Source organism: Cantharellus anzutake (assembly GCF_015039405.1).
Source record: "Cantharellus anzutake strain C23 chromosome Unknown EI90scaffold_63, whole genome shotgun sequence".
In the NCBI taxonomy this organism is placed as follows: Eukaryota; Fungi; Basidiomycota; class Agaricomycetes; order Cantharellales; family Hydnaceae; genus Cantharellus; species Cantharellus anzutake.
In genome coordinates this window covers 200,296-214,026 of record NW_024067013.1, presented here as the reverse complement: position 1 = coordinate 214,026, position 13,731 = coordinate 200,296, and the positions used below count along the sequence as shown (strand labels likewise).

The window sequence follows — 13,731 nt, the reverse complement described above, 5'->3', positions numbered from 1 at the left end:
GGACCTCACCGCTTTCGGAGCTGTCCCTGACAGAAACCCTATTGAGACCTGTGGTGAGAACATGCTTCCGCAAAATGAGGAAAGTTTATTGAAACCTGGGTGCATCACAATCCTGGATCATCCTGGGTCATCCTCAGATTCTCATCCATGAACACCCCTACATCCCACATGGTCCTGACATAACACTTTGTTCTGTGTCACATATCCAGTATATATCCATATAAGCATGGTGTGTAAGGGCTGAGTGTGATATCTTATGTGATTGTATTGCATGGATGGAAGACAAAGGGGTCAATAAGCAAAAGTCTTTGATCAGATACATTTGGAATCACATTTTAATTTACATTTCATCAGACATATTCTCTGCATAATTGGTAATCCACAAGTCATGATCCTCCATATGATTCAGAGGCCACATTTGAGCAATTTCATCCCCATGAGACAATTCCTGAGGCAGGACAATGCCAAGAAAGGTTTCAAACTGCTGCTCAATTCCTGCTGTCGTAAGTATGTCATAGGTCTTAGGGCTTGAACCTCGGGCAGAGATCAAGTAGCGATTATATGAATCCCTTTGCAGCTCTTTGTCTTGAACATCCACCTCCAGCACCTTCAACTGTTTTTTGTCCTCAGGATTTTTTTTGCCCTTGGGAATTTGGTTCCTATGCGTGGATAGCCTATCTAGAGCACTCTGGTGCTCCCTCTTCAAGGCACCATATTGGAAGGACTTGGAATGCTTTGGGAGGGAGTAAGTGATGAACTCTGCTTCTCGATACTGGGAGTCGGTACCAAGCTCCATCAGCAGGGCAAGATAGGGGAGTGGGTCTTCAGGATCGCGGATAATTCCATTGGGTCGCAGGTTCCTTTGGGCACCAGTATCAGTATCTCCTTTCTTTTTGTTCTTGACTTGAATAACAAATCCCGACAGCTGGTCGCAATCAAAATTAGCCCCAGGATCCATGGAACCAAAATAAACCGGGCATAAGAAATCGATCGATGTTTGATTGAAGCAGCACTGCATTATGACCCCCCGAGCCCAGAGGTTAGAAAGTAAATTTCTGAGGAGCCTCGGTCAGCGAACACGTGAAGGAGTATACAAGGAATAACTACCGAGGAGGCGGCTCAGGTAAGGAAAAATCTCTGGCACCCCAATGTGTGAAATTGACAAATGCGTCACTGAAAGCCGTTTTGAAATCATCATCATTACACCAGTCCTTGCCAAAAAGCATTTCAAGGACGTCCAACAGATGAACGGGTTTCAGCAGGTTTCGGTGCCCCTCAGCATCAAATGGAGCCGCATAGTCGCGCGCGGTGAGGAGAAGGAAACGGGCAGCAAGTTCACCCATAAGACCCTTTTCGACCAGACCAGCAAGGCACAAATCTTGGCTCAACGTATCCAGAACCAAAGGTAACTGCCCAGGATGATCGTACAAGAGTAGTGCAGCACCCAAGGCCAGAACCGGTTCCGAGGGTGAATGAGTGTAGAATAACGCGTTGTCAACCGAGAGGCCCGTGAGGAGCCTCATGTGATGCGAGACGCTCCGATCGGCTAACATGACGGCCTCACGATTCGCTATAACAGGATCGAGGCAAAGCCGCTGTGAAAGCACAGCGAATACATGGCGCTTATCGTGGGGATGGAATCCTCCCTTATCACCGGCAGTGAGCTTGAAAGCCGCAATATTCACCAGTTCATTGCCTTTCTTGGGTAACATGGTGCGCCACCTAGCAGAAGTGAGTGGGTAATTGCCCTCGTGATCTGGAGGAAAGGACACACAATGGCCGCCCATATTGGCTGATATGCTCCATTGTTTCGAAATAACCGATCTTGACGGGTGTCAGGGATTTGGCATGCTCGCTGGCACACTGATCAAAACCAAGAGCAAAGTAGGGGGGTCTAGGCGAAGTTGTTCCTCTCTGAGTCTTGCGGAAACCACTGTGCGAAACAACAAGGTCTAGCTAGATAACTACATAAACACTCACTGTCTTGAGAACGAGGTGCAAAATACGCTACGCTTGCCTTCGTCCCCATAAAAACATACCACATTCTTACGGATTCGGCTTGGTTTTGCAATAAACGTAACATAATCCAGAAGCACATTCCCAACTCGTGAGCTTCATCAAAGTATGTGACGCACAGTGGGCCCTGGGGTAGGCCGTCGTAGGGTAGATCATCGGAAGGTGGTTCGCTGGGAAGGTTCTTGATGAACGCCATAAGGTTCTCAACCGCTTCCTTTGCACGCTCATAATAGGTCGGGGCAAGCCCGACGGCCTTTTCTGTTTCTTCCTTTGTTGCCCCATCGAGCTTGGGACTTTTCCCTGGTTTTGCATCATCACTTGAATGTAGCTAAGTCATCTATCAGCTTCAGCAGAGAGGACAAGAACGGAAATTTACCTGGACGCGTTCCATCACCCTTTTGTAGAACTCCACCCGAAAATCTCGTTGGCCTTCCCCCTCCATTTTCTGGTGCCAACGGCCAAGAACATCTGCCCTTGTGTAATTCTCTTGACGAAGCTCAACAACAATATCTTCGAGAGACTCTACCATAATCTCATGCGCAGCTGCAAGGAAATCAGTGATACCCGAAAGTGTGCTGATGCTAGGGCTATTGTCGCCGCACTTGGTCTTGAGCTCCCAAAAATAGGTGGACACGGGCTCGTCCGATAACGGGTAACCAGGATTATCCGGCCTACGAAGACAGATAGGGAGGGTAAAGACTCGTCTACCAACCTAGAGCAAATAAGGTCATTCCTTTTTCAGGATCAGAGGACAAACACACCTCCGTCAGCATACGCGATTTCCCAACCCCAGAGCTTTGGACTACTGAGATGGCTTTGGCATAACGTGGTCGGTTGCGGTTTCCCGGATCCCGGTCGAGTTGGTCAAGGTGCCTAATGAAAGTGAGAGGCGCACCACCAACAAAAGGGGAACGGTATGCGGCAGCAAGCTCTGGCTGCTAATCAGAACCCTGGAAAAAATACAAACTTTAGACTCACTTTGTTTATTGAGAAGCCTGTAAACAGAGCTACGTGAGTAAGAAGTAAGGTCGATGTTGAACAAGCGTACTTAGCAATCAATCGAAGATTTGGGGAATTGGTATCCCTAGCGCGTCGCAGTCTCACTTCCACTGTACCATCAATTAATGACAATCAGTGCCTTGAATGCTGGTTGGTACATACCATACTCGATCAAGGGCCTCCATCGATTCTGTTTGAGAGCATCAGTGATCAATCCCCGACATTCAACATTGTTGAAGTTTTCCACGGTCGAGGAGGTCTGTTCGTTGTTTGGAACAACATCGAAAAACGCCTTCTCCAGACCGATAGTAAGAGCACCCAGAATGTTTGGAAGGAGATCATTCCACCTTGCTGGATCCGCCTCGGCGATCTCTAGGAGGGTAGGCCATACTCGGCTAAATGGCTGACTGGCCCAACGGATCACACCTAAATCTTTGTCACTTATTCTTGCAGGAGAGGAATATTTCACATCTTCCATCTTGTCAGCCATCGTTGAACCTGTGTGACAAGTCGTCCGCAGCTAAGCCAACCTTGTGTCACGGACCTAACGGCGTTAAGGTTTAAATTCCCGCGACTCTGTAGCGGGTCTGGTAAATTTTTCGACCCTGATTGAATGCGTTTGATGACAAGGTCCTCTATTATTGCCAATTCTAGATAACCCAGGGTCCTCCCAACTCCTAGGTGGTTGTGCTTATGATATGCGTGCGAATTTAGTGGCTGTTCGCTCGGCCTTGCGTGTGGTCGAATTCATGTCAGTGCAGCATCCCACTACTACGTGGGAGGCAAATCAAGATGGCACATCGTTCTTTAGGTAAGAATAGAAGATCCCAATGAGGGAAACGTCTCTTTAACGGCTTTATCAGGCGACAGGAGGTCTACGCGATGCAATGGAGCGTTGCATCGCTCTCCGATTTCATCGTCGCTGGTGCGAAACGTGGTGGACCGATAGGTGAAATCCCATCGATCATCAGGTCTTTCCGTTTTTCTCAAGACGATATGTAGCACTTCGCCGAAATGAGTCAGTTACTGTGCAATATGCGCAACATACCACATCCAAGCCCCATGTACAGGTGTTCTCCTCTTCAGGTTACTCTTAGAGGCGCGACCGTATGTTCTGAAACTCATCTGCCCGCTACTGCCACAAATGAGTGGAGAATTCTCTGGGCCCTCCGGGGAGGCGGGCGTCGCGTTCGGTCTTCCCTCGCCAGCCACGGGGAATGTTGTCGATGATGACAACCTGCCGTCGTTGGCCGCAGCCTACCAACTTCATAGTCTTCAGTCATACCTTCCATTGGCAACTGAACAAACTATTGATGTACGCCATTTAGTCAAACAATAAGCCCAACATCTCACCATGTCATACAGGCGTTCTTGAACAACGGCACCTTGCTATCGTGGTCAACCGTATTGCATCAACACCTGTCCGAGTCACAGTGCGCCGCCCTTTTTACAAGCGCCTTTCAGGCTGCAGCGAAATGTGGGCCTCCGCTATCGGGTTGTACTTTGTTTCGTATCCGCGCTTGGAGTTTGAAGTGTCTCCTTTCAAGTCCCATTTTGAAGGAGGGACCTTTCTGGGATCAGGCGGGGAAATACTCCGCCTCCTACATTCGAGCTGTCGGCGATAACGCACGACAGCCGGTGGCTACCTTGTTGGATGACCTATTCTTGCAAGCATCGGAGCGCAAAGACGCCTCCAGATTTTTCCATGGGAAAGGATTCATCGGCATATGCGAGTATCGTTTGAAACTGGCTAGACTAGTGAGTGTTATCACTCTATTCAGGCTTTATCATGGCTGTTTTAACCCCCCCTTCCTTCAGACAAAGAGTCGCTCTGAAATTGACCGCTTCAAATCAATGCTCGAAAATGCGTCGAAGAGTCTTGAGTCTGACAGCCAAGATGACGATGTGCAAAAAGGCGCTGACCTCAAGGTCGTTCGGTTGTGTACCATGGTGTCGGACTATATTTCAATATTGGAGATTTTGCACTCCGATCCTCAAGGTCCGTTCTCCGAGGTTGTTGTCGGGATTTTCTGACTTCAAAAACCATGTAGCCGACTTCAGCGCTCTTCGCTTGGGTGCCTTAACCGTCGATGAATGCACCCAGCTGATTGCCGAGGGAGCGATTGCCCCTGAAAGCACCCGAAAGATCAACGCTGAGCTCAATAAACTAAGACAAAGGTGTACTCAACTCCTAGTCTCTCGTTTTGAGCATTTAGAAGCCGATGATAATGAAGTTGAAGCTTCTGTGGATGGCTCATCGCGACCAAGCACCCCTGTTGCGAGACGAACAAAGTCGCACGATGCTTTGCAGGGCGCATATACCGTTGCAGCCTCCAAGCTACTTTCCGCCGTATCGATTCACTTGGTAAATTCTCAGGTGGCACCCGTTGCGGAGTATGGTGTCTCATGCGTCGACTCACTGATATGCCTTGCTCGTATCAATTTAGCACAACCAGGCATTCACCCAAGAGCCATTCGAGAGTTCCTGGATCGAGCTGCGTCAGTTGCCCGCAAATTGGCATCTGAACTAGATGCCCAATCGAGTGCACTGTTGAAGTCCATATCTTCTGCCTTCTGGACTGTTGCGGTTACTTTATTTAATTGGGGTCAGCATGCGACAGCTGTACCTTTCCTGACCCAATCTTGTCACCTTGTACAAGAATTGCAAGGGTTAAAGTTGCCAAACGCGGCAGATCAAGGGCTACAGGCTAACCAACTTTCAATATCCAACGTCTTGCCTAAGCGTTGGGAGTTGCTTGGCTTCTGTCAGTCACGCACCGGAGATCGTAGGGTACGAAGCTACCTCCTTCCCTATGTCAGATCACTCATCTTCGCATCCAGCTTGCATATGATGCGTTTCAACGCGGCATTGTTTCTTCACGACATTTTTTCCCCCAAGTTGCAGGATCATCTCACCGGATTCTGCCCGCGGATATCTTTCTTTCGAGCCCTGGCATGCGATCCCTTGAGTCGCTCCTGGAGAGGTTGACGCTTTTCACAACCCACGAGCTGCTTGATTGTTCTCCCGTCACACTGCTTGACATTTTCTCTGACATGGACATTCCTATCACTGACGAGGAAAAGGAGGCTGTGGCAATGCTTATGGAAGTCCAATTGTCAACGCTCCGCAGACATCCTGGCTTTCGCTTAAAAGAAAGTCAAACAATGCAAAAGAAGATCATGGACAGCTGCCTCGTCGTATACAATCTGGAATATCCGATTCGCCGAATACGGTGAGCGCATCCTGAGAAGACGATGACTTGTCTAACATATGAGATGCAAGGATTCTCATGAAAATGTTAACATTTTTTTACCTCAATAACGATATCGCTGCTGCCATTGAAACCCGGAACGAACTTCAAAGGCTGCTGTGCCCAGATGCTCACACAGTCAGTGCCCCGAACCTGGACTCCATTTCAAAGCGATATGGAGACACTCGTGATGCTCTCCTGACACCTTTATTCCGCAATACATCGCCACTGTGTCGCTGCTCTCAGCTCTTATCACGCATCGTTTGGGGGATTCTGCCACACTTTTATGTGATATCCGCTCCCAAGCTTCTTTGTCGGTGATAATTTTTCGCGATTACGTGCTCCCTGCGCAATCCGAAATCGAACATAGTGCCTCTGGTGCTCTTAAAGAAATTCAGAACAGATCACCCAGGAGAAAACAGCGCACCAAGGGGAAATTGATGCAGGCGTCTAAGAGTGCGTTGTCAGCTCTCCTCACTTCATCCTGAGCCTTACGTTTTATAGAAACGACGAAGGCAATCAGTTCTACACCCATCAATTGTCTACTCGGTGCTACAAAGCCATCACAGGCGAAATTTGACGACATCGAGTTTGTCGACTCCCACCTAGGTCAGTCTTACGAGACTGACACAATTTGGGGTCTAATAGTTTCTCAGATCTTCTTGGGCGGATTTTCGGTAGTGTAGGGCTCATCGTCCCAAAATTGGAGGTTCTGCGAGTCAGATTGGGTCTGGCGAAGTTCCCTGGAAGATGGGAAAATAGTGAGTTCCACAGAACTTTGCACAACATCCTCACAACCTCCGTTTAGCCAGAATTAGGATTTTAGTATATTTAGCCCGGGAATACCGTCGTTTGGAATATTTTCAGCGCGCAACCACTATGTATGCCGAGGCCTTCGCGGTATTGGGTGATTACAAGGGCACTGTCACGAAAGAAACACAGGTGGAGTTATTCCTTCAGTACGCAGTCCACATAGCAAGCACGGGAGACGCAGATCAGGCGTTAGCAGGGTACAATAATGCTTTGGCACTGATGGAGATTATCGAAGCAGAGAGGCCATCATCGGGACCGAGCAAAGCTAACTTCCGACTCTCATCGTTACTAACAGCTGCACTGGCTTCTCAGGCATTTTCCTCCATCCAAATATCGAGGGTGTGTCCTTCAATGTTGAATACATCAGCCACTAAAGAACCTACAGGACAACGTGACAGCTGGGATTGATGGCTTACTGCAATCTCTCCGCCTGTGGTCCCGCGCTGCGGAACTACTTACTCGGTTGCACGAAACTTCCGTTTCTGCGCCGCCTGGGACACTAGACCATTCACCCAATCCATTTGAGGTTTCTGGAATCCCTGTATCCATTCTCAAGCCACCAAGCTCCAATCTAGATGTGGTACAATGGAAGGCAGTGGAGGTAAGGCTGCTTAGTTACTCTCTCACATCAATCCCTCAACACATCTTTTACAGTCTATAGCAGACATTCAACTTACCTTAGGGATAATATACTATACTCGTGGCTCCGTGCGTGAAGTGGAATATTTTCTCGACAAGGCTTTGGCCTTGGCTCAGCCTGTCAACGCTTTGGGGATCACACTTCGCGTGAAGCTGGTGCTAGGTGAAGTCAAACTCCTTTCGGCCAATCAGGAGGTGGGAGAAAAGTACTTGTCAGAGGTGGCAATGATGACAGAAACTGTAAGTTGCTATCGCTCAACATCAAGGAGGGTTTGTAACTGGCAATAGTTCGTTATCCTGGAGAAAATAAATCTCCATCGTGTATGGGGCGATTTCAATATGCGCGAAGGCAACATGGAAGCCGCAGGACGCGCCTTTGAAGCTGCGATGTACGCCTTCGAGACCCTTAGATCCGAATTCGAGGTGACCGAAAGCGGCCGAGGTGCAAACGATGGGGGCGATTCTACAACTAAGGATTTGGATTTAGTTCCATCAATTCTCGCACTGATTCTTCGCCAACAAAGTAAGCCATATATGTTCCTGACGTGGTCGAGGCTCTAAATGATATTGTGCAGTTTGGTTATCGCGGGATAATGCAGGGGCCAATTCCGATTTTGCGAAGCTCCTTGACCGATTCCTAGCGCTGTCCCACACAGATGTGACGAAGGCGGGTTTCTTTTACCATACTGAATCCCTCTTCTAACGTCTAATCAAATGAAACAGGGATTCGAGCATCTCTTGATGGGGGAGGTTGACATTTGAGGAAGTGCATGCACGATTCCGCGCCGACATCGTTCTTAGCTCTCTCCCAGAATCGAGTCAGTCATGCCAGTATTTCCGTTTCACAGATTCCCAAATATCTTTTGCTAACGCCCTTTCATAGCCATAGCAGTGCCAATGGGGATGACTGGAGATGTTGCGACACCACCAACGGCTACGCTGGAACTACTCGCCGCCTTGAGCACGGCAGAGAAATTCTTTTGGGCCTGCTTAGGGTCGGGTCGACCAATTGGGTCTTCCCTTCATCCACGAAGCGGTGAAATGCCTCGCACTTATCAGGACGTTCCAATCAAGCCTAGGAGTGAAGGCGAGGAATGGGTCGATAGTGACGGCGTCGCTTCTCGGTTAGGCTACATCCCTTATGGAATAGGGCGCACTCGCTGACATCCCTTATAGATCTTAATACTGCGTTTACACTTCGACATGAGCTTCTAGACTGTATCAACGTTAAGTCTTTATCGGTGATGCAGGACGACTTGCAATGGCATCGGATGTCTGCAACTGGATCTCCGCTCAGAGCTCCACCAGCTGGACCACGTAAGAAAACTACACTCTTCGCTGACAGCGACGATTCCGACGTCGATAACCCAAAGAATTCCTCGATGCATGATTACTGCCGCGAAGTCCGAGATCGTTACATGTCTCACTCCTGGAACCCTGTCTCCCTCACTGCATCCCAGATCGATCTGATTCCCCCTCACTGGACTGTCGTAGGCGTAAATGTGACCCAAGACAGAAGTACTCTCGTCCTGACTAGACAAAGAGCCTACCAACCACCGCTTATTTTTCACCTACCTATCGGTCGCCATGATCGGCGGGAAGATAACGATGAGCCCCGTTTCTCTTTTGAGGGTGCCATGGAAGAGCTGGGCTCGATTATAGCGAGGAGCAATGAGACTGCCCAGAATGCAAAGAACATCCAAGAAAGGGAAGGTCGCAGATTGTGGTGGGCGGAGCGAGCGGCTCTGGATCAGCGATCGAAGGCATTTGTTGAAAATGTTGAATACTGCTGGCTAGGTGCTTTCAAGGTTTGTAGCTTCTCTACGGCTATGGGATCATCGGCTCAGTTTCAATGGAAGGTCGCCTTCTGCGAACCGTGTGACGTTCCATTGGAGGTAGTGGATTCGTTCCGCACGAAATTAGAGCGTGTGTTGGGGAGAAATGGTTGTGTTCGTGACAGGAAAAGCAAAAGTCATCTGCACCTAGATGATGCCATCTTGAAATGTTTCTCCTCACTGTCTCCCAAATGCCGAGATGAGGAACTCGAAGACTTGGCATACTTCGTGCTGGACTTATTCCAGCTCCACGGTGCTCAAGTCGCCTCATTGGAGATAGATATTGATCAGGTACTTTTCAGCATCTTCTGCAGTCATTGGTAGTCGAGGCTAAAACTTCCCATGTTAGCTCGTCATCGATCTTCGGACTGTACTTGAGGAACATGCGCAAGCCCTCGCGAAGCATGATGTACTGCCACCGAAGGATTACCACCTCTTCTTAGCCCTTGGCAAGGAACTGCAATGCATTCCATGGGAGTCCATACCACTTGGGATCTTGATGAAGCTTGTGCTAATGCTTGGCACTTTGCCTCCTACATTTACTGTGTTGGTCAGTTCTCGCCCAGAACCGCAGGTTATCTCGGCATGGGTCGATGCTGAGGATAGAGGTTTCAACGTCCCATGCGAAGATGTTGATAAGATTGGAGAGGAGACTTTCCACACAGTCCGTTGTATGGTGGAGGAGGGCCTTCAGGATTGTGTGAAGAAATCTGTGTGGAAGCCGTCAGGGAAGGATTTTGATACCTTTGCTTCGGCTTGCCGTGGATTGCCTGTTATGGCCTCAATCCGCATACGTGATGTCTGTGGTCAGGCCCAACGTGGTTCTACTCTCCGGTCGGAGTTTGAGTACTTTCGCGATCTTACGGATGCACCACTTGACCTGAAGTCGGAGTATTTACGAATACCGCGGCGAGCGTATATGTCCAATCAATCCGGTATTCGTCCACGTGTGATTAACAATTACCGCCAAGTGATTGGGACGATGATTGCTGCATATCAGCCGCTCAACTTATATTCAATTTCAAAGTTACTAGGAGTGGCCGAGGATGAAATCCGTGCAACCCTGAATCCAATCAGTTCAATTGTAGCACTTTCCCAAAATACACCCTCTGGGAGATAGTGAGAAGTGGAAGGGAGTTAAAATCAAGGAGCAACCCGAGCATGTTCGATATGCTTTCCGCTACTTGTTCTGCCACTTGGACCCATCGAAGCTGTCCTCACAAGATTCCAATAGACTCTGGAGCGAGTTTGACAATCTTCTCAAGCGAAACTTTCGTTCATTGCGCTGTCGGGAGTTGATTTCGAGTTACCCAATGAATTCCTTAACTCAAACGTAGGTTTAAATCCTTTCAATTTTACTGTCAGCAACATGACATCACCTTGCCTTGCAGGATCACAATTCGACTGAATTGTTAAAAGAAGCCAAGAAGGTGAGGGATTTCATGACTAGAAACGAACTCAAGTCCTCCCCTTGGCATATTTATCGATCAGTCCTTCCCTTCACTCCACCCTCATCCCCACTTTTCAAGCTCTATGGACACCTTTCCGATCCCATTCGGATTTTCAGCATTGCGGGAGAATTTCCTGGCTATTCAATTCCACTAAGCGAGAATACACTCAATGCTCGAAAGGTCATGGAGGCTGAGCTGCCAAAGCTACGTGAAAAGGCTAATGGATCCAGGACAGGGAAGACTTTGATGGATGAGACAGAGGGCATCAATCGCAAAGCCGAATTTCTTGTTCCTAGTATCCGCAATGGCATTGTGACCGCTGCAGCACTCTCACGAGATGGCCATTTCATCGCACTTGGCTTTGGAAATGGTGTCATCGAGGTTGCTGACATCGACCATCACCAAACCACCTCTCAATTCCAATGCAACCCACCCAATCCTCCCGCTTGGATTGAATTTATCTGTGGCAGCCACCAGATTGCCACCGAAGATAATGATGGAAACATCACGGTCTTCAGCCATGGTTCGCCGTCTGTTAAGGTCGGTACCCTCCCCAGTGGGCATTGCCCTCCCGTTACTCTAGTCGCAGACAATGCCTCATTCATCATACGAGTTCCTCTGAACATTGACTGCCGTTGGTATGAAAACATGGTGATCTTATATGTTTCAGATGAGCCATCCATCCACCCTCTTTCCCCTCCTCGTTCCATTACTCCGGTCTCCAGGTCAACCATGCCTGACTGTTGCACACTTGGACTCTCCCCTGAAGGATGTTACGTCATCGTCCATGATGGCCATAATCTCGCTATTTGGTCATTAGAGACGCGTGAGTTGGTTCATTTTTACGTGTCTGGATCCACACTTCCCGTCTCCTACAACACATGCCCTCGCCCACATCTCATATCCCAAACCAAAACGAAAATCCCTCTGCACCTGGAGAATGGCATCCCTCGTGCGCAGAGCCTCATGGCTGGGCATGACGCAGATTTATCGTGGCTGGAGCGACTATCCCACGAGCTCTCTTCAGAGAAACCGCTTTCCATCCTCATAGGGCGAAATCGAGGTAAGACTCCTGAAAGGCGTGGAACACAGACGATCTGGCTCAATGGTAAACTTGAACTGCTTCTCCCACCAAACTACCGCCCGATCATTCTTGACAGGCACCAGATTAACAGTCAAAGAGTATGGTACGGGGATCGAATGCTGTGGAATAAGAATCGCCTCTACCTTCCTTGCGCTAACAAAGATGGGACTCGATTCTTGGTCCAAGGTCGCATGCAAGCCCCAATCGTTGTCGATATTAGCCAACTTGTCTAGTTCCTTTGCGGTGTTTACTATGATGCTTTTTTTCCTTCATTGTTTTGTACATGTGCATTAATGTATTTGAAAGTCGGGGACGAGCACTACATTATCCGCAGTGTCCGTGAGCCTTCATCTGACAGACCCAGCAAGAAGGGCTTGTTGGGCGCGCAGGCCTGCTATCATATAGAATTATTATGTTCGATAGACGTTACTGTGATGGCCGTTATTCCCTGCCCATGCTGTTGTAAATACCTATGTCGCATAACTGCGACATGAGCGATACATGAGTTAATGTGTAGAGAGTAAATAGTGACTCTCACCTTAGAGTCGAACGCGAGAACTGAGTTCCAAAGATTCACCCTTTTTATACCCGACCAATGGTCAGCGGCGAGATTGTCGTAATGGACGAAACCAACGGAAGGGAAAACAAACAAGCAAGAACTTTGCCAAAGCTCCCTGCCACTCATTACCCTTTCGATGTAACTCGACGTTGATATTAGGGGAAAAATGGATTTCATCTTATTGTTCATGGGACTCTGATTGGTTCAACATACATACCGGCTGTTCTCCAATCCTGCTATTCGGGGTCTTTCGACAACGCAGTCGAGACCAGCGGATAAACAAGGCCATCGTTAGCCCTTGATTTGAACAGTGGCACCGAAGCATGAGAAAGTGATTTATTGGTCCCGTTGCCTAGACTTGGTCCTCCATATTACCATAACATGCAGTTCGGAAACGTGTCGTACGTTCCTGATATTCCGGTTTCCCCCTTGAAACCCGAAGCTGAGGTAGGGATCCTGCTTGAAACAGAGGATAATTTCATCGTCATAATGCAGATATTGTGTTGTGAGGTGACCTGTGGTCGATGGAGAAATTGTTGTCACAGCCTCGATTGCATCAACACGCATAATACGACATGCCCGATCTGCGAGTGCGACTCTGTACCTAAGGTTTTTACACATCAGCACACCGAGAATACTCGCAATCCAGCTAGGAATTCCAGACGTCCTCAGGATCTCGATCCCGACAATGGTAGCACAAAGTTCGGAGCGTTATATTACTTTTCAGCCGGCAGTAAGTAAATCCACAGGAGTCATCACGACTAGTACATCTTTTGACTCCAACCAGTCGTTCCATACGCCGTTCGTCCCTCCGCGGTAAGAGCAGAGAAGCACTGGTACTATATATGAATCCGAAATCGGAGCGCTTTCGAGCTGTTGCCTGGCCGAAGACTTCCCCAACATGTATGACCGGCCAAACTACGTATCACCAGAATCAATCAGCGCTAGAGCTGACCGCCACCCGAAATTCCAGTGACGGCGAATTGACGAAGCCCTCTACCAGTTGTAGTCACGTCAAAGGGATCGGGTTGAGGGCCGCCCGTCGCAGCCGGGAGTCAATTGTAGACTCCCTGCCTCTGTGGCT

The 13,731-nt window shown here is 48.7% G+C and overlaps 2 protein-coding genes across 2 annotated transcripts; one reads left to right on the top strand and one right to left on the bottom strand.

Annotated features, from left to right (window-relative positions):
• Window positions 1–287: 287 nt before the first annotated feature.
• Window positions 288–2,897, bottom strand: EI90DRAFT_3076222 (uncharacterized protein). The gene is given in 7 exon segments (XM_039061634.1): window positions 288–304; window positions 317–1,055; window positions 1,108–1,722; window positions 1,775–1,910; window positions 1,981–2,344; window positions 2,393–2,728; window positions 2,778–2,897. The coding sequence occupies 6 exon segments, from the start codon at window positions 2,787–2,789 to the stop codon at window positions 341–343; spliced, it is 2,178 nt and encodes a 725-aa protein (XP_038911354.1). The 5' UTR covers window positions 2,790–2,897; the 3' UTR covers window positions 288–304; window positions 317–340.
• An 867-nt stretch (window positions 2,898–3,764) lies between these two features.
• Window positions 3,765–12,321, top strand: EI90DRAFT_3130135 (peptidase family C50-domain-containing protein; the record flags this gene model as incomplete). The annotated part of the gene is made up of 25 exons (XM_039064278.1): window positions 3,765–3,826; window positions 3,879–3,964; window positions 4,018–4,033; window positions 4,102–4,330; window positions 4,381–4,419; window positions 4,480–4,773; window positions 4,834–5,014; window positions 5,067–5,806; window positions 5,857–6,248; window positions 6,299–6,453; window positions 6,513–6,722; window positions 6,771–6,875; window positions 6,923–7,027; window positions 7,075–7,418; window positions 7,465–7,680; window positions 7,734–7,958; window positions 8,007–8,241; window positions 8,294–8,376; window positions 8,442–8,468; window positions 8,531–8,549; window positions 8,602–8,823; window positions 8,895–9,844; window positions 9,903–10,608; window positions 10,819–10,886; window positions 10,945–12,321. 25 exons carry the CDS (start codon window positions 3,765–3,767, stop codon window positions 12,319–12,321), a joined length of 7,086 nt encoding a protein of 2,361 aa, XP_038911353.1.
• Between the last annotated feature and the right edge of the window lie 1,410 nt (window positions 12,322–13,731).